This window comes from Momordica charantia, assembly GCF_013281855.1.
Source record: "Momordica charantia cultivar OHB3-1 chromosome 1 unlocalized genomic scaffold, Mcharantia_2.0 BLBB01000001.1, whole genome shotgun sequence".
In the NCBI taxonomy this organism is placed as follows: Eukaryota; Viridiplantae; Streptophyta; class Magnoliopsida; order Cucurbitales; family Cucurbitaceae; genus Momordica; species Momordica charantia.
Window position 1 is genome coordinate 9,605,942 of NW_028275157.1, and position 24,593 is coordinate 9,630,534.

General features: G+C 37.6%; 2 protein-coding genes and 1 long non-coding RNA gene across 3 annotated transcripts; 1 reads left to right on the top strand and 2 right to left on the bottom strand.

Annotated features, from left to right (window-relative positions):
• Window positions 1-8,699: 8,699 nt before the first annotated feature.
• On the bottom strand, window positions 8,700-14,615 carry LOC111022066 (E3 ubiquitin-protein ligase SINAT2). Its single transcript, XM_022299228.2, has 4 exons — window positions 14,281-14,615; window positions 12,069-12,396; window positions 9,999-10,385; window positions 8,700-9,423 (listed from the first exon to the last, which is right to left on the bottom strand). Exons 2-4 carry the CDS (start codon window positions 12,306-12,308, stop codon window positions 9,103-9,105), a joined length of 948 nt encoding a protein of 315 aa, XP_022154920.1. The 5' UTR covers window positions 12,309-12,396; window positions 14,281-14,615; the 3' UTR covers window positions 8,700-9,102.
• A 3,153-nt stretch (window positions 14,616-17,768) lies between these two features.
• On the top strand, window positions 17,769-19,790 carry LOC111022077 (uncharacterized). Its single transcript, XM_022299238.2, has one exon. The coding sequence runs from the start codon at window positions 17,769-17,771 to the stop codon at window positions 19,788-19,790; it is 2,022 nt and encodes a 673-aa protein (XP_022154930.2).
• Window positions 19,791-20,188: 398 nt separating this feature from the next.
• Window positions 20,189-21,670, bottom strand: LOC148213243 (uncharacterized). The gene is made up of 4 exons (XR_015792278.1): window positions 21,337-21,670; window positions 21,137-21,271; window positions 20,914-21,009; window positions 20,189-20,841 (listed from the first exon to the last, which is right to left on the bottom strand). It is a non-coding gene; the product is annotated as an uncharacterized LOC148213243 (long non-coding RNA).
• Window positions 21,671-24,593: the final 2,923 nt, after the last annotated feature.

Below are 24,593 nucleotides of genomic sequence, written 5' to 3' on the forward strand. Positions count from 1 at the left end.
GAAGATGAAGAAAGACTTCGTACAAAATAAAGTTTGTTGCTAGGGATGCAGACAAACTAGGCACATAAAGAAAGATTGTCTTAACAGAGCCGGTTCATCAAATGGCTCTAGGCCAAATGCTAAAAGTGTTTTTCTCTCATCAGGGGAGAGGATGATCAATTCCTTTTAAGAAATATAAAAATTATCCTTATGGTATGTCCGTTTTACCATTATAAAGGATGAGATGTTAGCAGTTCCATAGGTCTACACATGGACATTGGCTTGACGGTTATACAGGGTATGTGTGGTGGAAGTTATGTCGATGACTGAAGAATTTTCAGGTGAGACAAGTAGGTGGAAGTTGCACCATAAATTCCAGCAAGATTTTGTTGGGAAAAAATATACAGTAATAATAAAATATCTCTAATTCTTAAGCAAGAGCAATCCAACACGATTTAACTAAAATTTTTCCCATTCCACAGTTATGAGCAAGTCACAGTTCTATCAATGCAATAAAGAAAATACGAGATATGAATAGAAAAGCAAACACTAGAAAATATATTGGTTCACTCCAAGCTCAGAGCTACATCCAGTCTTCTGCAATATGCAGGTTCCACTATAATGAGAAAATTACAATGGACCTCACTTCACTTTCACGCTCTCTAGATGCTATAATAATAGCCGCCTAGCTTCTAAGCACTACGACATAGCTACTTTTTAATACATATGAAAAAACTCACAAGAATCGTGAGAACGGATTGCAAGCAACGCTCTACAACCCAAATAACTCTTTTCTTCATCTTCTCTACTAAGATTGACCAAGTGCACCTCCAGACTAAAAAATGAACTTAATTCATGTATATAATAATAATGGCAGTAGATAGTTAACAAAGAAGGAAAAAACAAGTTGGCCCAAAAAGTGATTTCCTTGGTAAAATAACATGTGACATTTATTACTATTATCTTTTTTTTGTATCCACTTTTCCAACAATCTCCCACTTAAAGACAAAATATGCCCCCACTACAGCAACAGTGTCAATCTTCTTGGTAAACAACCAAGGCTCTACTCCAACTGCAACAATAACATCTAATCATCTTGACAAACAACCAAGGTTCCATCTGTGCTTGCCTTGAGACTGGACAACCTACGTGGTATTATCTCTCAGACGTAAAAGACACAGCCACGTACTCCCACTCGAACTAAGTGGTGTCTCCTGATGCTTCCTTCTTTGATCGCGACCAACGACTTCCAAAGAAAGAATTATTCTTCGATGACTTGACACTCCCACTCAAGTCTGTTACCAATCTAGAGACTTCAACCTCGACCTCAGCACCAACTACAGTCTTGCTCTTTGATGCATCATTTCGTCTATGCGACTTTATCAATTCGCTAAACCGTCTGACAACTAGGGCTATCACCTAACAACCAACTGAATTCTTCTTGTTTCTCTGACCTCCCAATTGTTGAACCTGAATTGATAGATCTATCCTAGTTGTCATTGTTGCTGGTTTTGTCCTGTCTTCTTCTAAAGCATCTGCAGCTCTGTGCATCATTTGTCTATTTGATCCTTTGGCAACACCAAATTTTGTTGTGTACACTGTAGATGTACTACGGCCAGTAACCACCAACTCGGATCCTCTAGTGAGTTTCCACATGTTTCCAGCAAACTCACTTCCGTAACCATTGTCATCCAGGTTCCCTGCAGATATTAAATTCATTCTGATTTTGGGTATGTACCTAACATTATGCAGAATCAACTCAGTCCAATTATCGGTCTTCAGACTAATATCTCCAATTCCTCTGGTCTTAGAGAGCCTACCATTTCCCATCTTCACCATGTCATAGTTGCCTGCAGTGAAAGATGTGAACAATCTCCTATCTGAAGCTATTTGTACTGAAGCTACATTACCTACTACCCATTCTGATGACTGGTCTACCGATGTTGTGTTACTCTCAGTAGAAACAAGAGCATCATGCACAACCACGTTTGCATTTGCATCTAGCTTATTCAAATCCTCATTCAATTTTCTACAGTGGCTCTTCTTATGGTAGTAATAACATTCGATTTCACCATTCTCATTTCTCCTGCTATTTCTATTTTATCCATCATCATACTAAATCTTTTCTTTACCTTTATGAACAGCCAATTCTTAGCTAGATGCAGAACCAGAAGTGGATTCTTTTCTACTCTCTTTCTTACGAATTTCCTCAGCAATTTCAACATCATAAATTTCTGTAAATTTCAAACTCTTATCTCCTAACGAATCAAACATAGCCATCTTCATCGTTTCCCAACTTTCAGGCAAATAAGTTAATAATAAAATAACATTCACCTCATCACTAAACGTAATCTTCAGAAAAGCTAACTGATTGATTAAATTAGTGACTTCATTTATATGGAAATTCATAGAAGCATTCTCATCCATACGAATATTAAAATATCTTCTAACAAGATATACCTTATTATTGACAGACGATGTTTCATACCTATTTGTTAGTGCATTCATCAATCCTATCGTCGTTATCTCATTTGCCACGAGACTTGCTACATTTATTGATAGACACAATCTAATAATTGCAACTACCTATTCATCCATATCTTCCCAATCTTCAAGCTTCATTCCAGTTGGCCATTCCTTCAAAGCTTTGGGCACCTTTTTGCAGATTAAGTAATCCTTAATTTGCATTTTCTAATACCCAAAGTTGGCTCCATCGAACCTCATAATTCTTCAAAACTTGACTGCTCACCAAATCCCATGACTCTAAACCAAATGCTCTGATACCGGTTGTTGGGAAAAAATATGTGCGATAATAATAAAATATCTATAGTTCTCAAGCAAGAGCAATCCAACAAGATCTAATGTTGGGAAATTTACTTACCAATAATCTTTTTCCCTTCCACAGTTCATCAGTGAAAACTAAGTCACACACAATAATAAGAAAAATAGGGAAAACACATAAACGACACAAGCAAATTTGTAGTGGTTCACCCCAACTATGAGCTATGTCCAGTCTTATGCGACAACAGGATCTACTATGATATTAGGATAAATACAATGAGTCTCACAAATGCTCTACAAACCTCCATCTAGATGCCACAACAATGGCCACCTAGTTTCTAAGCACTACGACAATAGCTACTTAGGAATACAGAATAAAAAACCTCACTCACCTCAAGAGAACGAGTTGCCGACAATACTCTACAAGTTAACGTTCTTCTTTTTCTTTCTGCCAAAGAGCTTCATTGCCACCACAATTTTTTGTTTTGCAACTTCTTTCGACCAGTAGAAAAACAACTAAAATACACAATATATATTTTATGTGTGTGGCAATTTAGTGAATAAAAAAAATATTAGGTTTGGGCTTTTAGGTTTTTTTCTTGGCCCAATAAACTTGTTTTGACTCCACAATTACCTAACAATCTTCCACTTGGAGACAAAACAACAATCTCACCTCCCGCTGCAACAACAGTGTCCCTCATGACTTAATTTTGACTGCACCAATAGATTCTAACTCATCAACATCCTCTTGGCACCAACCAAAGCTCAACTCTCACTGCACTGACAGCTTCTAACTTCTTCTTAGCACCAGCCAAGGCTCCATCTGTGATTGCTCTGAGACTAAGCAATCTTACGTGATTTTGTCTCACAGACGTTAGAGACACAACCACGTGCTCCCACTCGAACTAAGTAATCTCTGACGCTTCCTTCTTCACTCACACCCAACGACTCCTGAAGAAAGATTTTCCATCTGATGACTTGGCACTCCCACCCAAGTTCGTTGCCACCCTAGAGACACCAACATCGATCTCAACACCAACTGTAGTCTTTCTCAATGCACCCTTTCGCCTACGCGACGTCATCGGCTCGCTAATCCATCTAACAACTGGTGCTCAAAACTGACAGTCTATTGAACACCTCATTGAGTTGTTCCCCTTTCCCTTTCCTCTACTTCCCAACTGTTGTACTTGAACTGATGACAGATTATTTTGATCTGTCTTAACTGTCAATGCTGCTAGTTCTTTCAAGTCTCCCCCTGAACTATCTGCAGCCCTGTGCATAACTTGTCTCTCTGATCCTCGAGCAACGCTAAAGCTCAACACATACACTGAAGCTTTTCTGTGGCCAACAATCAATACCTCGGATCCCCTCTCGAGTTTCCATCTGTGCTCTGCAAACTTACTTATGTTGCCTTCGTCATCCAACTTTCTCACTGATATCAAATTCATCCTGAAACTGGATACATACCTGACACCATGCAAAACTAACTCGGTCCCACTGTCAGTCCTTAGATTACATCCCCAAATCCTCTGATCTTGGAGCATCTCCCATTTCTCATCCTCACCGCACCATGATTTTCTACAGTAAAGGACGTGAACCAATTCTTGTATGAAGATACATGCACCGAAGCTGCACTGTCCACTACCTACTCTAATAACTGGTCCACTACAAGCTAACGTTCTTTTTTTTCTTTCTGCCAAAGAACTTCACTGCTGCCACAATTTTTTTTTTGTTTTGCAACTTCTCTCGGCCAGCAGAAAAACAACTAAAACACACAATACATATTTTTTTTGTGCGGCAACTTAGTGAATAAAAAAAACATTAGGTTTGGGCTTTTAGGTTTTTTTTTTTCTTGGCTCAATAAACTTGTTTTGACCCCACAATTACCCAAAATCTAACTAGTATTTTTCCCCTTTCACAGTGATGAGCAAGTCACAGTTCTATCAATGCAATAAAGGAAATACAAGATATGTCCAGTCTTATGCAATATGCAGGTTCCACTATAATGAGAAGATTACAATGGGCCTCACTTCGCTCTAACGCACTTTAGATGCTACAACAATAGTCACCTAGCTTCTAAGCACTACGACAATAGCTACTCAGGAATACAGAATTAAAAACCCCACAATAATTGCGAGAACGAATTGCCGGCAACGTTCCACAACCTAAAGAACTTTTTCTTCTTCTTCTCTGCCAAGATTGAGGAAGTGCACCTTCCTCACAAGTTTTTGCTTCTCCCTTTTTGATCTCTCGAGTGAAGACTAAAAAATAAACTTAAATCATGTATATAATAATAGTGGCAGTAGATACTTAGCAAAGAAGAAAAAAACTAGTTGGCCCAAAAAGTAATTTCCTTGGTAAAATAACCTGCAACTATTATTATCGACATGTGACAAGGAATCTTAGAATGCGACATTCCAAGTGGTCTACTTTTATGGTGGAGTAGGTTATAGTTATCTGAATTGAGAATTATGATTGTTGATGAAGACAATGAGTGCAATAGAAGTTGTGAATTCTTCAATATCTTGCCAAGGTGGAGTTTATATGGTTTTAGTAAAATATTATAAATGAAATTATCCCACATCGGAAAGATACAAGGAGAGAGTGTGCTCACCAAGTAGTAGAAGTTGTCCCACATCGGAAATGTATAAGGAGGAGGTGTACTCCAACTATTATAAAAAGAGCTCATGGGCTTGAGTTTAATCATTTCAATTGAAATACTTTAAGCTTGTTATACAAGCTCTAGTTAACTAAGCGATATTTACTTTGAAAGATTGTATAATTTGGGTCGGGAGAGAAATTTGTGTGATTGTAATAATTTTTGACATAGTGAATTTTCTTTTGTGGGTCGTGATTTTTTCTCCGATTTGGAGTTTTTCCATGTTAATTCTTACGTTTCTTTATTCTACTGTTTTCTTTAAATTTCTCAGTTACTTTCTTCTTATTCCTGCGGTAGAAGTAGGAGATTTTCCCCATCACGCCACATATGTTGTAAGTCCTTCGCCCAATCATGAAGGTTGTCTGCCTCTGGGTGTTGGGGGAGTGCCATTGCTACTATTGAAAAAAAAACTTCAATTGTCGCTGTTGAAGTCCCCCACCGAGCAAGACATTTTTGTGCTAAATTTTTTAATGGCTTTGTTTTGCGAACTGGCTTGGTTCATTTTTTATTTGATTTGGTTTATCCAAATTTGGTTTAGCTTCGATTTAACCTTGAAAGTAGCTGCGAAAATTGATACAAGTTCACTGTTTGAGTTTGTGGTCTCTCGTGCCAGAAAATCGAGTTCGTGATCTCTCATGTCAAAAATCAGTTTGTGTCTCGTGTCAAAAAATCAATTCGTGGTCTCTCATGCCAGAAAATCGAGTCTGTGGTTTCTCGTGCCAAAAAAACGAGTTCAGGATTGTCATCATGATCTTTTTATGACTTGCAAACGATTTGATCTTCTTCTTTGCAAGTGGGCCATTTATGACTTGCATACTCCCATTTGAGGGAGGGTGATATAATTTGATATGATTTAGGTTTCCTACTATGAATTAAAATTACATTTGATTTAGATGTCTCATTCCTATTATGATTAGGAATTATTCTATTATAAATAGAATGATTCGGGTTTGTATCGAGATTAAGAAAAAGTAATTGAATGAAATCATATTTTGTTATTATGTCCATCTTCTCTTCCTCTAAAAGCCTCCTAAATTTAACAAAATCTCATCTATAAGAAGGAATATTATACTTTTGATATATACTCTAAGTGCTATAATACTATCATGGAAGCTGCATAAACAGAAGTTCATAAGTAATGAAATAATTTTACAATTCAAGTAGAGGATTAGGATTTCGATATGGAGCACGTGACATGGCTCATCAGACCTTACATGAGCCAATGTTAGAGTGGGACCAGTAACGCACTCAACTACAGAACAAGGTAGTGCAGCAATAGGTGCAGGCAAGCAAGATCGAAGCATGCATATAGACACTATTGGGTGGCTAGTGTCACCACGGATGCGAGTGGCAAGCTAGCATAGGGCCAATGTGACATGGCCAAGTGTAGGTCGACGTAGGTAGGTGTGCATGGCTGCATGACGCCGACACGAGTATGCTGGCAGGCGACACAACGGGTGACAATAGGTGGGCGTGTGCTGTGCACATATATATGTACAATGGGCATACTGTGTAGGCACATGCAGGAGGCATGTAAGTGACAAGGTGCGCAGGCAGCACGCGACAGTGTGCAAGGGCCACGTAGACATGGACATCGAAGGCACTCGGGCATGTTGGGTGCAACATCCACGCTGAAGCATTGGTAGACTTCTTATGGGCTTCACGAGGCGGGAGAATCGGTCCAAGAATGAATGAGTGTTCCATAATAATAGTTCTACATTCCTAAAAATGGTGGATAGTGGACTTAGTGGAGAGTTTTTTCTAGAATGTAGGAGAACATGACTTAGTGGCTAAATTTAGTACCTAAATCTAGCTAGCACTATCTTTTGGGAGATTTAGTAGAGTAGTGGCTCCATGATTCTCTCCAACCTCAGTGGGAAGTAAGCCAAGCCTTGGAGAGGACTCCAAGTAAGGATAGTATGTCTAGATTTAAGATCCCCTTTGCCTATAAATTAGAGAGCTTGAGGAATGTTCAAACATCTAATCCAATCAAATCGAATCCAGTTCAATTCCTAGTGTCCATTTGTGGCCAAGAGGCACGAGAGAATGTAGGCTCTCTAGGAGGAAGCATTATTCCTCTAGGGAGAGTCGAGTTCCTTACGTGAGGGAGCATTGTCCATCAATATCCGTCTTGATGGAATACTTCAACTAGGGAGTTGAAGTAGGCCTCTTGTGAGCATAGCCAAGCTTAGAGCAAGGTCTTGTTATCCTAAGGTCAGTGCCTTCGGGCGTGTTTGTGAGAGAGTGACATGCGTTGTAGCATTTATCCTGTATACAAGATTGTATATAAAGGTTGGAAAAGAGGTTCCCATATGATTGACTTTGCGTATGTATGTCTTGTGTTGCATTAATACTCAATCAAGTTGGGAGAGTTGATGTGAGTTGTGCTTCTGCACTAAATTGACGATAGAACTACAGGTGTGAGGTGAAAGGCTAAACTAAGGTGGTAACCTTAAATCGCACAATACGATAAATTATACTCGGAATTTAATTGCGTTATACATAGTTAAATAGATAAAAACATATATTATTATCATTTTAAGTTGAAGGTCTTCACCTCGTATTTGTTGAACTAAAACAAAAAGGTTAAACAATCAATTTAATCCTTTAATTGAGTAGTGTTTCATAGTATCTAAATTTTAAAACTTGTTGAACTAAAACAAAAAGGTTAAACAATCAATTTAATCCTTTAATTGAGTAGTGTTTCATAGTATCTAAATTTTAAAACGTGTCTGACAATTCCTTAATTTTTAATATTAGTAGTGTCTAAAAATTCCTTAATTTTCAATATTATGTCTAATAAGTTCAAAAACTTTTAATTTTTGTGTCTAATAAGTATATTCAGCACCTTTTAAGATTTAAGAAAATAAAATAAAATTAGATCAACATTAGATGTATTTTTCGAATGGGTAAAACATAATTTAAAGAGGACTTAAATCTAAACATTCCATAGGCTAAACTGAAAACCCAAAATCAAAACAACACAAATTGAAACTTTTAAAACCATAATCAAAGTTTCTAAAATCATAAAGACAAATTGGTAACCTAACATACTTTTTTTTTTTAATAAGTTAGCCAATATCCAATAGTACAACCTACATTCTAAAAACTGATTCATATCCATTACAACACACAAATCCCTAAAAGATTCAAAAAGTTCAAGATGAAATGAAAATTGCTTAAAAAGTTTCTCTCAACAATTATTAAAAAGAAAACAATTGCACTAAAGCAACTTAGAAAGACATGTCAATCCGAACATAGCTTAATAGATAAGACGACATGACTTAATAGACAAGACATTTATTACTATCTCAAACGTTGATGATTCAATCCCTCACCCATGCAACTTTCGAACTAAAAATATAAAAGTTTACCAAAGCTCCATCCTCATGGAGAGCCATAAAACCTGCCCAACAATGTGTATAATTCAAGGATAAAAGGGAAAGAGTGAAAAAAAAAAAAAAAAAAAAATAAACTTATCTGTAGATATATAGAACATACAACAGCAGACTGCTTGTTGATTCATTTGGTAAATTACATTTTGATATTGGATTGGAAGCTTGAACAAAAGCTTCTTCATCACTTGAACCAAACCCCTGCTGTGGTCTAACAAACTTGTTTTTAACTGTACAGTAACACATTCACCTTAACACCGTGGATCATCGTCCCTCACTCGATCTCATTCATTCTTCTTTCCATATTCGACCCGTGATTCTCAGCTTCAGCTCTTGCCTTTCCCCTCCCGAAAAATACAGCGCCAGGTTTCTTTGAATGATGAGACCATCTTGACTGTCGCGGACTTTTCGGTGACTGTCACGGATGCCCCTAGGAATTCCGTGCCATATCAGTTTACGGCCATTGCCACCCACTTCCAAACTGTAGCTGAACTTTTTTGCTTCATTATCGTCGCCCATGAATCGTAGGAATGCCATGTAAACAGGTGCCATTCCAAGCTGGAACGCCTCGAAATGCAAGCAGAATTGCCTCCCAAAACAGTTGAAAACCTGCGAGTGCAAGGTATAAAACAACATTCTAACGTTCAAAGATGGAAGAAAACCAGGTTTATCACATCTTCATCTAGAAATTAAAAAAAAAAAAAAACGTAATATAAATTTCACAAGCCATCCATGAACTATAGCAACAATAGTAGTTGTTACTGCACCTACAAATTTCTAATTATAAAAATTAAACCTAACCTTCAAACTTGCTTAAGTTAAAAAATTAGGCCATTTAACCACACACTAAAATATTCTCTCTACTACACTCCTATCTCTAAAATAAAGTATCTTTCTCTCTCTACCACTTTTCTATCTAAACATTTTCTCTAAAATGTCACCCTCTCTCACACACTTCTTTCTAAGAAAAGTCTCTCCAACATATTCCTCTATCTAAAAAGGTCTCTAGTCATAGTTAAAACATCTTAAAACAACCCTTCTTAAAATTCATTAATTCATGGGTGCAGCGGTAGCCATCAGTCATCACTATGAATTAGGTTTAAATTGTGCAATAAAATAAATTAATGTTATGTAAAATCATCAGGTGAGATAGTATATTAATGTTATATAGGGCGGGCACCTACCGTTAGCATCCATGTGGCATTTTCGACTTCGTGTGGATTTGATTTCACATAGCGATGATTGAAGGTACACCCATCATGCATGTCAACCTTATGATCATCTTTGAGATGCGTAACAAGAGACGGGATATCACCTGAGACCGAGCACTCGGATCCAGCATAAGGGCAATTGTAAGGACGGAATCGACAGTGCTGCTCGTGCTTCAGCTTACTATAGTAAGGAAAAATATCTAGACAACCCAAACTGTGGTATCTGCAGGGGATCTCTAATGATTCAGCTACCTTCTCCAACGCCAAGCACCTTATATTGCCAAGCTCATGACGACAGGTCGGGCAACAGTTGCTAACTCTGATCTTGCAGTTTGAACACAATGTGTGGCCATTCGGGCACTAAAGTTTGAAAGTCGGTCAAGCAAGTCCAGTACAAAGCAAAAGCAGAAAAACATTTCATTCCTCCATGACATAAAGAGTTAAGAATAAGGAGGTGTTCTTAAGTTTTCAGAGTAAATTTAATTTTATATTGACAAAAAAATGTTAAGAACAAGCAAGAGGGAAAATTTGCCAGAGTACAGCGTCCAAATCAACCTTCCAATGAAGAATAAATCAACAAACAAGCTATTAGGCCATTAAAATTCATTGTCTGTGCCTCTAAAACTGCAGAAATCAATAGTTTATCTTCTCAACAAAATAAGATGCATCACAAATAACTAACACAACTAATGATTCTTATTCTTATGGTAATTCAAGTAAACAAGGATTACATTTATATGCTTCAGAAAAATATATATATATGTTTTTCCTCTCAAAATTTAATTTTTGTCCAATATTTCTATTGGTGACTATTTTTTTAAAAGTAAATAAACAAATAAATAAAATTTTGAACTGTTTAGTTTATGAGTCCAATAATGTTTGGCCTGACACATGTTTACTATGCTTAACGAGGGTTTAATGTGGGTCCAACGACTATCGTACTTCAGTTCAATTTTTCCAACTAGTGTTTGACAGGTGTATATTGAACTTAACAAGCGTTAGAGTGTTCATGTGAGGTGTATATTGAACTTAACAAGTGTTAGAGTGTTCATGTGTGGAGTGTTTGTGTCTTACATCATACACATTGCCTAGACTAAAGTGAGAAACTAGAAGTAGAAAATGCGAATATGGTCAAACTTTAGAATACAATATTTATTGCTTAAATAAGCTCATAGGAAGGTAAATACCCATTCCAATATGCATGCACTCTGGAAACGTTCTAAAAAATTCTGGAAAAGAATGAAACCAGCAAGTTATGAAGATTCTTAACAAAATTCTGCACACTCCATTCAACCTTAAGAAATGAACAGCAACTTTCATCTATTGGGCCCAAGCACTGAAATGGCTCTAAAGAACACTGCGCACAATATGAAAGCTGCTCTACAAATGGAATGGTAATTTGCAAAAGCACATCGACACTATTAATCACACATGCCTTGTGACCCATAACCGAATCGCTTAAGCTTACAAAATCAATTTAACAGTGTGTTTGAGAGTATTTTTATAGTACATGAGTGTAACAAATTTTAGTTACAACTTACAAGCGGACTAAAATGTGGGATAACAAATCATTTTAATATTTGGTTCTACAATTTTAGGAGTGCTTTCAAAGTGCTTCCTAGTCAAGCACTTGAGCCAAAAATACTCTACAAATATTTTCTCACAGAGTCTTTAAGAGAGATTTTGACTTTGTTTTATATTACGCTCAAACATGTTTTTTATCAGTATGTTACTCAAAACATAATGTGTGTATTGTCATGCCTTTTAAAGTGCTTATAAAGGACTAAAAGTGTTCTTTTTAAAATTGGTAGTGTTTGGTCAGAATTTCAAAAAGTACTTTTGACCAATTGAAATCAAAAGTATTTTGGTAAAAATAGATTAAAAGAAACACTTGAAGTGCTTTCCGACAAAGCATCTAATTATTTTTCTTCCAAGAGTGTTAACAAAATCGATACTTCACTTAAAAATATTTTTTTTCAACAGACATCCCACTATTTGAATGGGAATACAGTAAAATAGAAAAACAGGGAATAAAGCGCATACCTGGTAAATTGGAGGGTACATCAGATTTGTGCAGACAGGGCACTCAAGCAATTCCTGCACTCCATTGGTTGAATAAACTCCAAGTTTCCCACCCAAGCCAAGTAGAACTTTCGTCGATGCAGAATTAGAATTAGAATTAGAATTAGAATTACTCTCTGATTTAGATACTGCTATGTCATGACCTGAAACTGAAGGATGAGAATCAACAACTTCTTTGCAAGCACTGGTTCCAGGAGCCATGGCTTTACTTAGATTTAATAGAATTCTTCGAGCTATTAATGGAAACTCTTCACCATATTCCGATCATCACCGATCAATGAGTTCTATCCTGTTGAACCAGACAAAAAATGGATAGGGCATGTGCATGTCAGTAAGCATATCCGGTCGCATGTTTCGTGATTATTTGGAGATTCATTCATAGAATTCCCTCATTTATTGAAATCTGAACTGGAAAATGATGACATTTATGCCATAGATTAGGATACTAACATAACCTGAAGTCCATTCCTATCTAATAACACTTGCAGACCATTATTAGGTGCCTTTCTAACCATCAAGGGGTGTTTGGTTCATGGTTAGGGTTGTATACCTGAGTTCAGAAGTCAAGCCTATGTTGATGCTTGGGTTTGCTTATTTCAAGCTACAAGTTTGCTGATCCCACGGGCTAAACAAACTCAGGTATTGAAACTCACCTTTTATGCTATATATGAACTAGAACTATGAATCATAAATTTACAAACCACACTCCGAACTCAGGTTTTTACAACCCATTCATTTGTACAATCCAAGCATAGAGTATAAAAAATCAGACTTCCCACCCCAAACTTGCTTATCAAAACTATAAACCAAACATTTCATGCAGGCTTTTATGGGAAAAAGAGCTCCAAAATACTGAAAGATCTAGCTTTGAATCTTTTTAGTTTGACAAACTCTGGATTTGTAATTCGAGATGAGCTAAATAGAAAGTCTAGATTCCTTACACATCCGAAGCAATAACCAAAATCCCAAATAACACAAAGAGCTCCACACTATGGCTCAGCCTCTGGGGTTCTCCATCTACATTAAAAACTAAAAAATAAAAAATAAAAAATCTTCCGTTGTCGCCCCCTACCCCCAACTGCCACCATCACCTGAATCATTATTTTTCTGAATAATGAAAGAATCAGGGTGGAGCTAAGAACAAAGGAGTGGAAATATTGGGTTCAGAAAATACATTAAACAAATCGAGATTTTGAAGTCTTTTTTCTAACTTCCCCCCACTTTAATTTTTAGAATTGAAAGAGTATATATAAAGAAGAAGTTACGAGGTAAAATTTTGCCCCTCTACACGATTTTTTTTTAACTCTCCTCCTAGAAAGAATAAACAAGAAAAAGCATACAAGACCTATTATAATAAAAGTTTAGCGAGTACAAAGATGTACAATCATGAACACAAAAGGAAACATCCAACAGTAATTTAACTAAATTATTTAGTTGTTGGATGAAAAATAGAAAAGAAGTAATAAAGCTGGATGGAAAAATGTACAACGGCATTATCTTCAATAGAAAAGGAAAAAATAACACATCATGGTCTTACAAAAAGTTGCAGTTCATATCGAATGCTCTTTCTCTTCCACAACAGAGTATGGAAAAATGTATGATGAAAATTATAGAGATAAATCAAATCACCAAATGAAATCATTAGCTCATCAGAATCATGGAAGACCAACATGGTAAAACAGACAGGCATCATTTCAGAGACTCAGATGCCAATAAAAAAAAAAAAAAACTCTAGTTCTGTCAGATTCTAAAAAATATTTTATTAAAACTAAACTTTACCCACCAGAAAGCCCTTAAAAGTGGCTTGAAATCGAAAAGAAACCAGACCAGGCAGCCAATTGCAGAAACAGGTTCCTACCCTTTTATGAATTTCCAAGCGAGTTCCACAAAATCCATTCTCATATTAAAAATAATTGGCGTTCAAGAATGAAACAAGAACTGCACGAAACCTTAGGGACGCCCCCACGGGAACCAAAGAGAAAATAAACGACAGAAGAAAATCTAAAGAATAAAACAAAAACAAAAAACCCATCTCCCCAATTGAGAATTCCAAGCCCAATCGCAGAAACAGACGATGAATTCGAGTAATAAATTCAGGGCGTGGCTCAAAACTGGAAAAATCGATACAAAGAAAAAAACAAAAATAGAAACGTAGAAGGGGGAAAAAAACAACCTCCACCCCACGAGGCCCGGAGCTGCGCTGCGCCAAAATCCTCCTCGGATTTGGAATCCGAACAAAAAGTGATGATTGTTTATTTGGGCGGAGACCATCAATGAATCGTCGGGATTTTGCAGGTGCTTTCACCACCGCTGCGGGTCCGCGCATTATCATTGATGGGTTTTCATTGATGGGTTTTTTTTTTTTCTTTCTTTTTCTTTTCTTTGTTTTTTCCTCGGGAAAACTATATCATCTGTTGCCCAAAACGAGGGAGGAAGAGGAGAACTTTCGAAGAGGAAAAAGAAGAAACGAGCGAGGAATGATAAACGGGAGCCAACCCAACGACTCTGTAAATTATTGGCAAATTTTACAAAATAGTCTTTGATCTTTTTCTTCCTCAATTTTACAGACTAAATTAGTTCCTTCTATTAAAAAAAAAAGAAGTTAGAATTTGCTAACAATAAGTTGGTAGATTATTAAATTATCAACTTGTACTCAAAAAAGAAAATATTATTAAATTATAATTTTATTAATGTATTTGAATATGTGTCACGTTAAGTCGACTTGACTAGCGAAATCCAACTTCGTCCTTCAACTATTTCTTCTAAGGAGCGTCTACAAGATAAATATATTAATAAAGTAATAATTTAATAATATATTGTCAACATGAATGTTGGTGGTCAAAATCATAATCGACACGTGTAAACACCTACTCACTTTGGAGTCATCAAAAGGCAAAAAACCGATCCTCCGTACCTGTTGACTTGACCGCGAACGAGCTGAGGTGTTGTCCATATCAACCGACCTGAGGAACCCGACTACCGACCCGGGTGCCCGACAGTTGTAACCGCTAATCGGAACGGCTCCAACGACTTTGTCTCCCCCGCCTGCCTATAAAAGGAACATCCACCCCACAATTCAGGTACGCAATTCCTCCAAGAACGACTTAGTACAGCTTGAGTTCACACTAATTTTGGCGTCGGAGTGTTTGTTCCTTGTGCAGGTTTCCTCGCACATCGGAGTTCGTCCTCGTTAACTCGTGACCCGACCTGTGAGCTCGGTGGAAACAATGAGCAATAGCTCAGCAGTTAAGATATCTTCACTTATTCTTTTGAAGTTTTAGTACAACGCATGTAGGATGAGAATTCGAACGTACATGTTTTAACTGGTTGAGAGGTCCAAGTTGGTTAAAATATTTTTTTACAAAGGTAAATATATTAAATAAAAAATAGAGGATCTCACAGATGAATGATCAAAGAAAAAAATTCAAATACGAGACAAGAAGACAAAAAAGTAAATTAAGAAAAGAATATTTTATTAACTTAAAATAAGACAGAAAAGTTGGCTAAAATATTTTATCTTGAATTATTAACTTTCAAATATTATACCTTATTCTTTTTGAACTTTACTTTTAAAAGTCTATTAATTAGATAACCAATTTAGGTGTTGTTTACTTACAATTAATTAGAATAAAATTAATTGAGATTTCCTTGTTTAGTAGAAATTTTTTAGAATCAAAATCAGAAATCATGTATGTTATTTACAAACTATTTAGAATTGGAATATAAATAAATATATATATATATATCATTTTCTTATTTCTAATTAATTACAAATACATTATGTTAATCTTTTTTCAATTAAAATGATAATAAATTTTAATTTATTTTATTACTAGTAAATATTTGCTATTATAACAATTTATTTAATTTTAACAAGTAATAAATAATTAAAATAAATTACATCAACTGAAATCATTTTTTATTAGAATAACTATCGCTAAACATAAAATATAAATTTTATCATTCAAATAATTAATAATAATTGAATATATTTTTAAAAAAATATTGATATTAATTAATAATAAGAAAAAAAATTTAAAAATTAAATAGAATTTTATAATATTTTATAATATAACATCAAGTCATAAAAGTTGTATAAATTTTTACTAGAAGAAAAATTATTAATGGTAGAAATAAAATAATAATAAAAGTGTAAAACAATTAATTAAAAAGTTATGAATCTCGTCAGTGGACGATAGAGAAATGAATAAAAATTGTAAAATAATTATTATTAAGGTGTGAGACGGACGAAATAAAAAATGAGGATGAGATTATGAGGCGGTAAGAAATGAATATGATTACAATTTTTTCAGGAAATTTGACCGATTTGACCTAAAAATGTTTTAGGTTTGTTAAAATGACCCAAATTCAGATTTTTCACTTATATGACCCAATTCCTCTTTTTCTGACACATCAAGGTCCGTGAAATGACGAAACTGCCCCTGCTTTATATAAAAAACCTGACAATGTATAGCTCTAAAAAACTCGACGGAGATCGCATAGAACTCGACGGAGTTTTTAATATATTTCACAAACCTAGATTTTATTAGTCACCAACCTCTTGTACGATCATTAATGCAATTAATTTCATTCGAAATGGATCAGTTCTTTTTTGTACTTCTCTTCATCTGCAGAAAACAATTACTTTCAGTGTTTGAAACGTGCCTTTCGTGCAAGATCCATTGTTTTTTTTAACCCCGGAAATATCCATTGTTTGGACGTGCCTTTCGTCATCTTCAAACGATCAGGTTAGTTTTTTTGTTTTCAGAGTATAAGTTATATTTTCTAAGTGTAAAGGCATCATTTTCCCTTTCTTTTTAAGTTTAAAAACATTGTTTGCTGGTTTTTGATCCGTTGAGAGTAAGAGAACGAGTTGTATTTATAATGTAGTTTGGTTAATCTCGGGTGAGTTACATAAGAAACTCGATGGAGTTGTGTGAATTTCGAGGGAGTTGCGTAGAAACCCAGCTGAGTTTTGTAAATTTGTGGAATCCCGAGGGAGTTGCGAAGAAACCCAGCCGAGTTTTGGAACAAAAATTTCCTGGTCGAGTTTTGGTATATCCCTGTAGAGTTGTTGAAACTCGAGGGAGTTTGGTACGAACTTCACCGAGTTTAAGAAAAATTTCGCGGTAGAGTTTTATTAGATCCTAGTTGAGACTTATTTCTGAACCTATTATTAACTAGAGATATTCTATATTTTTCTTGCAGAATGCATCGCCTATTTGTAATATACGGGGGTAAGTGGAACGAGGTAGGAACTGTGTACGAAGGTGGCGTTATGGGAGGGTTGGACGTTGATGAAACGATAACATATACTGACCTGGTAAATGCCTTGCATAGGCTCACGAGGGTTGATCCTGACAAGTTTAATATTGTTATAGAATGCATGTATAAATTTGAAATGCAATACGAAGTTCCAAAGTACTTTATCTTTGATGATAGTAGCCTAAGATTCTATTTGACTGGCCCTCCAGACCCTTCTCAAGTGCTGTTATATGTATCTGTCTTATCGAAGAAAATATACGGTAGTGGGAGCAAACCAGGAGATTCGTCCTCATTTCGATACTATCCAAGTCAAAAGATCACATCTCTTGGCCCTTCAACTTCTATTGATTCCCCCCCACCCCCTTATTCCCACAGATAACTCCCTTGACCGACAACATGGTCCCGTGCAACCTAAGCGATGATGATCCACCTTATTACGATGAATTGTACGAGAATGAGGTTGAGTATGATATTCGAAATGAGGAGTATGATCTTCATGAAGACGACGTTATGCATGGGGTTGAGGATGAGGATGATCAAGCGGAATCTGAGTTTGAGGGTGAACATGGGCATGATAATGGCAACGATGATGAGATTAATGATCAACCCGATAATGGATCCGATCAACCTGGTAATGAAGGTGAGCCTGTCTTCGAGGTGCAATCAGTAAGTGCGAATGCATGTACTCATACTGTTCAGGAATTGCCTCGTTGTTCAACGCAGAATATCACATCTACAGATGCCAAAGATTGTGTCGGTGACATCGTCGTTGGGGGTATTTTTCGCTCAAAGGATGAGCTCCGCTTCAAATTGTTGGTGTTGGCAATGAAGCTTAATTTTGAATTTCGTGTAAAGAAGTCTACGAAGACTTTGTACATAGTTGGATGTATTGAAGTAGGTTGCAAATGGGGGTTGCATGCGAATAGGATCAGAGGTGCTGATTCGTTCACCATTTCGAAGTATACCGATGTCCACAACTGCACACAGGAGGTACTCAACCATGATCATAGACAAGCAAGAAGCTGGGTGGTTGGTCAGTTACTAAAGGCAAATTTGGAGGATGTAAGTAGACTGTACAGACCGAAAGATATAATGACTGACATGCGAAAGCAATATGGGGTCAATATTAGGTATGAAAAGGCATGGCGTGCGAAGGAAGTCGCATTGAATATATTGGTGGGATCACCAAAAGAATCATATAATTGTTTACGTAGGTATGAGGAGGCATTAAAAGTTGTGAACACTGGTACGATCTTTGAAATGGAATTGGAGGAAGACAAGTATTTCAAGTACGCATTCATGGCGCTGGGTTGTTGTATTAGGGGGTTCTCTAGTTGCATCCGCCCAGTACTTGTGATAGATGGTGCACATTTGAAGGGGAAATACAAAGGGGTTATCCTTACTGCTTCTTCTGTTGATGGTAATAATCAGATCTATCCCATAGCTTTTGGAATTGTCGATATAGAAAGCAATGCATCATGGTCCTGGTTTTTGGAGAGGTTGAAACATTGTATAGGAGAGGTGGATGGGTTACTGTTCGTATCAGACCGACACGTTTCCATTACGAAATCGGTCCGAGAGGTGTTTCCAGAGGCTGCACATGGGATTTGCATGCATCACTTGTCTATGAACCTGAAGGACAAGTTCAAGAACGATGACATACAAGGAATGTTCATTTTGGCAGCTAAGGCATTTCAGAAATCCGTTTTTAGGTACTACTTTTCACAACTGGCAGGCTTCCCAGACGTTCAGAGGTACTTAGAAGGAATCGGTTTTGAGAAATGGACACGTGCATTTCAGCCGAAATTGAGGTACGACCAAATGACATCCAATAACGCAGAGTCAATAAATGCAGTCCTCTCCCATGCACGTGCTTTGCCAGTTACCGCGCTTCTTGAACAGGCGTGCGCTCTCGTTCAACGATGGTTTTATGAGAGGCGAACTTATGCATCTAGCAGAGAGACAATTCTAACTGACTACGGAGAGGCAAAGATGCGGGCCGCAGAGAACCTCTCTAGAATTTACTCCATCACACCCATTGATCTACACGAGCTGGAAGTACACGATGGATTGAAAAGGTATCGTGTGAATTTAAATGCTAGAACCTGTGGATGCAAAGAGTTTGACTTCTACGAGCTTCCATGTTCGCATGCTATTGCTGCGGAAACGTTTCAGAATGTCAACAGGTATTCTCTATGCTCGCCTGCATACAGCCTCCAAACACTAATTAACGCGTATGCCGAATCTGTGTATCCTCTCGGGGACGAGGAAGATTGGGTTTTACCTGATAATTTCGTCCACCGAAACGTTGAGCCACCGAAGATAGTACAGCGACTAGGGAGAAGACAGACCGTACGTATACCTTCGGCTGGAGAGACTCGCCAAGTCCACAAATGCGGTCGTTGTGGAAACACTTGACATAACAGAAAAACATGTCGACAGCCGCTTAGAACTTCGGATACTTAGATATACGCGTCCATTTTTTACGTGATTTTTGTAAGCTCAGACATTTGAAACTCAAGTTTCTTAAAGTTATTGAATACTTTCCTAAGTTTCTTTACATTATTTCTTAGTATTATTCAAATCACTTCTGAATGCTTTGAGTCAAAAAATGCATGGTCCGGAAAAAACTCGGGGGAGATCGGTTGAAACTCGGGGAGGTTTAGGCGGTTGTGTCCTCTAATGTTCTGGAAACAAACTCGGGGGAGATTTTGACCAGTGTGTATATATTCAAAGTCAGTAAAATATTTAGATAGGGATTTATAATATCTCGCTTGGGATTTCAGCCAGCTACTTGTATACAAAAAAATGACCAATACAAAAAACGTTCATAACAAACGAATGTCAATTTCCGAATAAAAATACAACGCACAAAATATCGAAAGAAAAAAAGTTCAATAACTTGAGGTAATCAAAATACCGGTATGTTCGCCCATATTTGGACTGCGAACTGCCTCCTAAATAATAACATTCTATCCTGAGTTAGGGTTCTTGTATTAGAACCCGTTACATCGTATTCAAAAAATTTTACAGCAAATATACCACAATCCCCATCACCTTCCTGTTGGGGTGCTGACACCACCCGCCGAGCGCGCCACAGCATGATTGAGAGACTCGGGCGAACAGACATCATCCCGCAGTGATGCAGTAATGCTGGTAAAACTGTCCGCATGGGTTTCAACGCCGCTTCTAACTCGACGTCCGACGTTAATGACAGGAGGGAATCCCACACGACCAATTCACCCTCCTCGAAATCGACACAAACCATAATCCAGTGGTTTCCTCCAATGTTCATTGGCATGTAGACTGCGTCCACGTCTTTCCATGCATGGTCATAGTCGGAGTGTGTTCCGTATACGTAGCTCAATATAGACTTCGCGTTTAGCTCCCAATCGTACTTCATTCTTGTCGCCACGGAAAAAGGTGTCTGAAGTTCTTAAAATGGACCGTCCGTCCTTAGAAGGAAATCCTGTAGCCAGATGAGACATGGTTACCAACTATTCATCTTTGCAATTAAGTATGTACAAGTTTGTCTACATACCGTAAAGAGTACGTCGTCGGTGGTAAATTTTCGAGCACACAGGTCCATCCGCTGCGCGAGCTTCTTGCTCGTGAACATGAAGAGTGTATCGATAACCTACACATATATGTAACATATCATATGAAAATTAAATAATGGAACTAAACACCGAATGATATTTAATCTTTAAGAACCACATATATCGCCGGATAACCATTTCTGGGGAGTCAATAGGTCGACGAACCATGACTTCTGCCGATTGGCGTATACCGTGCTCCGCGATTTACACTTCCGGAGTATGAAAATCAGCTCGTGAGTCCTCAGACTCACTACAAGCTACCACCAACTCCGCTTGCGAGTGCACGTCAATCGATGGATCCTGAAACAATTCAGAGGGTTAGTACATGCAAACGTGGGCCATAACATATGACTTAGTATACACACCTTCGAAGAAACGATATCAGCGGTGACCGTGTCAATAGGCGGGTCCTTATCGTCGGGTTGCGATGCAAGAAAATTGTCTGCGGCCGCCACCTCACTAGTACAGGCATCGAGACGGTGATCCTGAAAATCGATGGCCAGGTCCCTAACACTAGTACCTGCGTCCAGTATGGGATCCTGAACATCGATGGGCGGCACATCTCGTTCTGTACATGCGTCCGGGTCCCTATCACTAGTACGGGCATCGGGCAGGGGATCCTTTGGAGCCACGACCTCGACGGTGGTTGGTCCAGATTTGACAACTGAATGAGGTGATTTCCCAACCTTTTTCGGTGTCGCATCGATAACGTCCTGCAAGGTTTCGACTTTATACTATACATCTATGAAACTATTACATAACAATAACTAAAAAAACAATGTTATTACCTCCAAATCGTTCTGTTCCAATTCTGCAGATTCCAGATGCACATTTCGTTGCGATTTCTTAAGCTCGTTAGGATCAACGGCCTCACCTTGTCACGTTCAATACAACCCATTATAACTTCACGTGTAAAAGTAGTATAACTTGAATCAAACAAATACCTTAGAAAGATGCCGCAGGTACTTCCTAATCGCCTTCAGGTCATCTTCCATCCCATCTAAACGCCTGTCCATTCTTGCAACTTGCTGATGAAGACCTTCAAGAGTTATTTCGGTCTGCCCTTTTCTGCATCCTCAACAGGAACAGACTTATCCACTTCAGGAACAAGCTTATCCACTTCAGGAACAGGCTCTGCGTCAGCTATTGGTCGTTCGATAACTCTTTTCATGAAAGCCTTCTCTTCATCGGACGCATGTAGCTGTACAGTGACTCTCGCCTGCATAAGAAAATACATTCACATGTCATGCAAGTTCAACCACAAATTAACTTATATAATAAATAATATTAACGTACAGTTGAAGATCGGAATATATCGCTCTCAAGAACGTTATATGCAGTCGAATGTGAGCACGACCATCTCAGAATGCGCGGGATTGCGTCACTCTTGCTAAGACTGGCAACGCGTCCACTCAGTGATGATATGCACTCGTACGCCCAAACCTAATCAATAACCAATTAAAACTTATTTCTAATACAACACTATACGAACTTCATTAAATATTTTATAATACATACCTGAAATGCATATGGATACCCATATAGACTATACGAAGGCTTTAACTTGCTCTCTTTCCCCTTCTTCTTTATATACAAGCCACGACGTAGGCTTTTCATGGTCTTTCTAAAGACATCAGTGCCCCAATCGTAGTTGCAACATGACTCCCAGTCATCTACAACTCCGAAATAGTTGGTGTCCACCAGTTGCCGCTTCTCTCTCCCCATAAGTGCAAGCTCCATGAAGTAGACCATACTAACTTTGACAGCATCATCGTCGTTTTCAAATTGTGCTACCTCGTACATCGCTTCAAATTCACCTATCGTGAGGTCTACGCTATCCTGAAAATATAGAGATCGTAACCTTGCAGGGTGCCCACCTTTCCGATCTGTCCTCCTCCCGTACTTCAGTCCAGTTATAATGTCAAATTCCTCCCGGCCGAATGTGCACTTATTGCCGAAGAGGTCCACGCTGACCACGTCCGGTCTTTTGTCCTCAACCTCCCTCAACAACAGATGGTGAATCAATGGACCATTGAAGGTAATCTTGACATCGAGGAAGTGCCCAAAACATGTTTTCCTAAACATGTTAAGTTGACGATGGCTAAGCTTCTTTTTGATAAGCTTGACCGTTGTCCCTATGTGAGACAAGTAGTTCAATTGGGCACTAGCATACCTACCAGGAGGAATCTTCGGTACCATCTCCATATCCTATAAATGCACAACACAATGAAACAAATAAGCAGATGATGAAAATATAACATATAGGACCAGGATTTTATGCTCGAGTTTTAACAAGGTTTTAACAATTTGGAAAATTTGGTTATAATATAGGACCAGAAACAAATAAGCAGATGATAGAAATATAACAATCTGGAAAATTTCCCCACGCATCTCGAGGGAGTTTATGCTCGAGTTTTAACAAGGTTTTAACAAATTTTCAAAATTTTCTCTCAAAATCCCGAGGGAGTTCGCGACCAGGATTTAACCAAGTGAGTGAGCTTAAACATGAAGGAACTCCTCAGAGTTTTAACAAAAAATGAATAGTTTTTCAAATTTTCTCTTCAAAATCCCAAGGGAGTTCGCGACCAGTATTTAACCAAGTGACTGAGCTTAAACTTGAAGACTCCCCAGAGTTTTAACCAAAAATGAACAATTTTCCAATTTTTCTCTCAAAATCCCGAGGGAGTTCGCGACCAGGATTTAACCAATTGAGTGAGCTTACACGAAGGAACTCCGTAGAGTTTTAACGAAAAAGGAACAATTTTTCAAATTTTATCTCAAAATCTCGAGGGAGTTTGCAACCAAGATTTAACCAAGTCAGCGCTTAAACTTGAAGGAACTCCCCAGAGTTTTTGAGTTTAAACTGAAAAATTTTTCAATTTCTCTCTTTGAATCCCGAGGGAGTTCGTAACGGGAAAAATTTCCAGTGAGCTTCATTCTTTAGAAAACACTCTCGAGTTCGAAGCCTTTGAAAAAAATCTCGTGTAAAAACTCCGTCGAGATGGATAGATAAAATTGGGGCTTTTTTCACCTTCAACCCTAATTTGAAAAACCCATATGAAAATCGCCCTAACTAAACCCTAATTTGAACTCCCCTACATTAGATCATAGTTTGAAACTTGTAAATAGAACCCTAATCTGAAATCCCCCTACCTATGTTCTAAATGGAACCTAATTTCAGATCCCCTAGTTCGGAGTTTGCAAACATACTTTTCTCGAAAAAATTTGAAGAACTCGATAGGGATTCATCAAAACTCTACTGGGATGGAACGAAAACCCAGATTCCTTCCTAGTTCAGAAAACCCATACACTTCTTTTATTTTTTCCACATTTAACAGAAAATATTTAGACACAGGACCTCAACAATCAACTTTAACAGAACACAATCAAAATAAAATCGTTTGAAAACAGCTCTATTATCAATGACCAAAACTCGATGAAGAAAGTATAAAGACTACAAGTATCCCAAATACTAACCTTTCAGTTTGTTTGAGATCACTTTCGATGAAGGAGGAAGACTGGATGGTACTCGTTCAACCAAAGAAGAGGAAATACGAGAAATAAGAAAGAGGGAAAAAGAGGAAAGAAGAAAGAAGAAGGGAAGAAGAAAGGGGAAATCGAA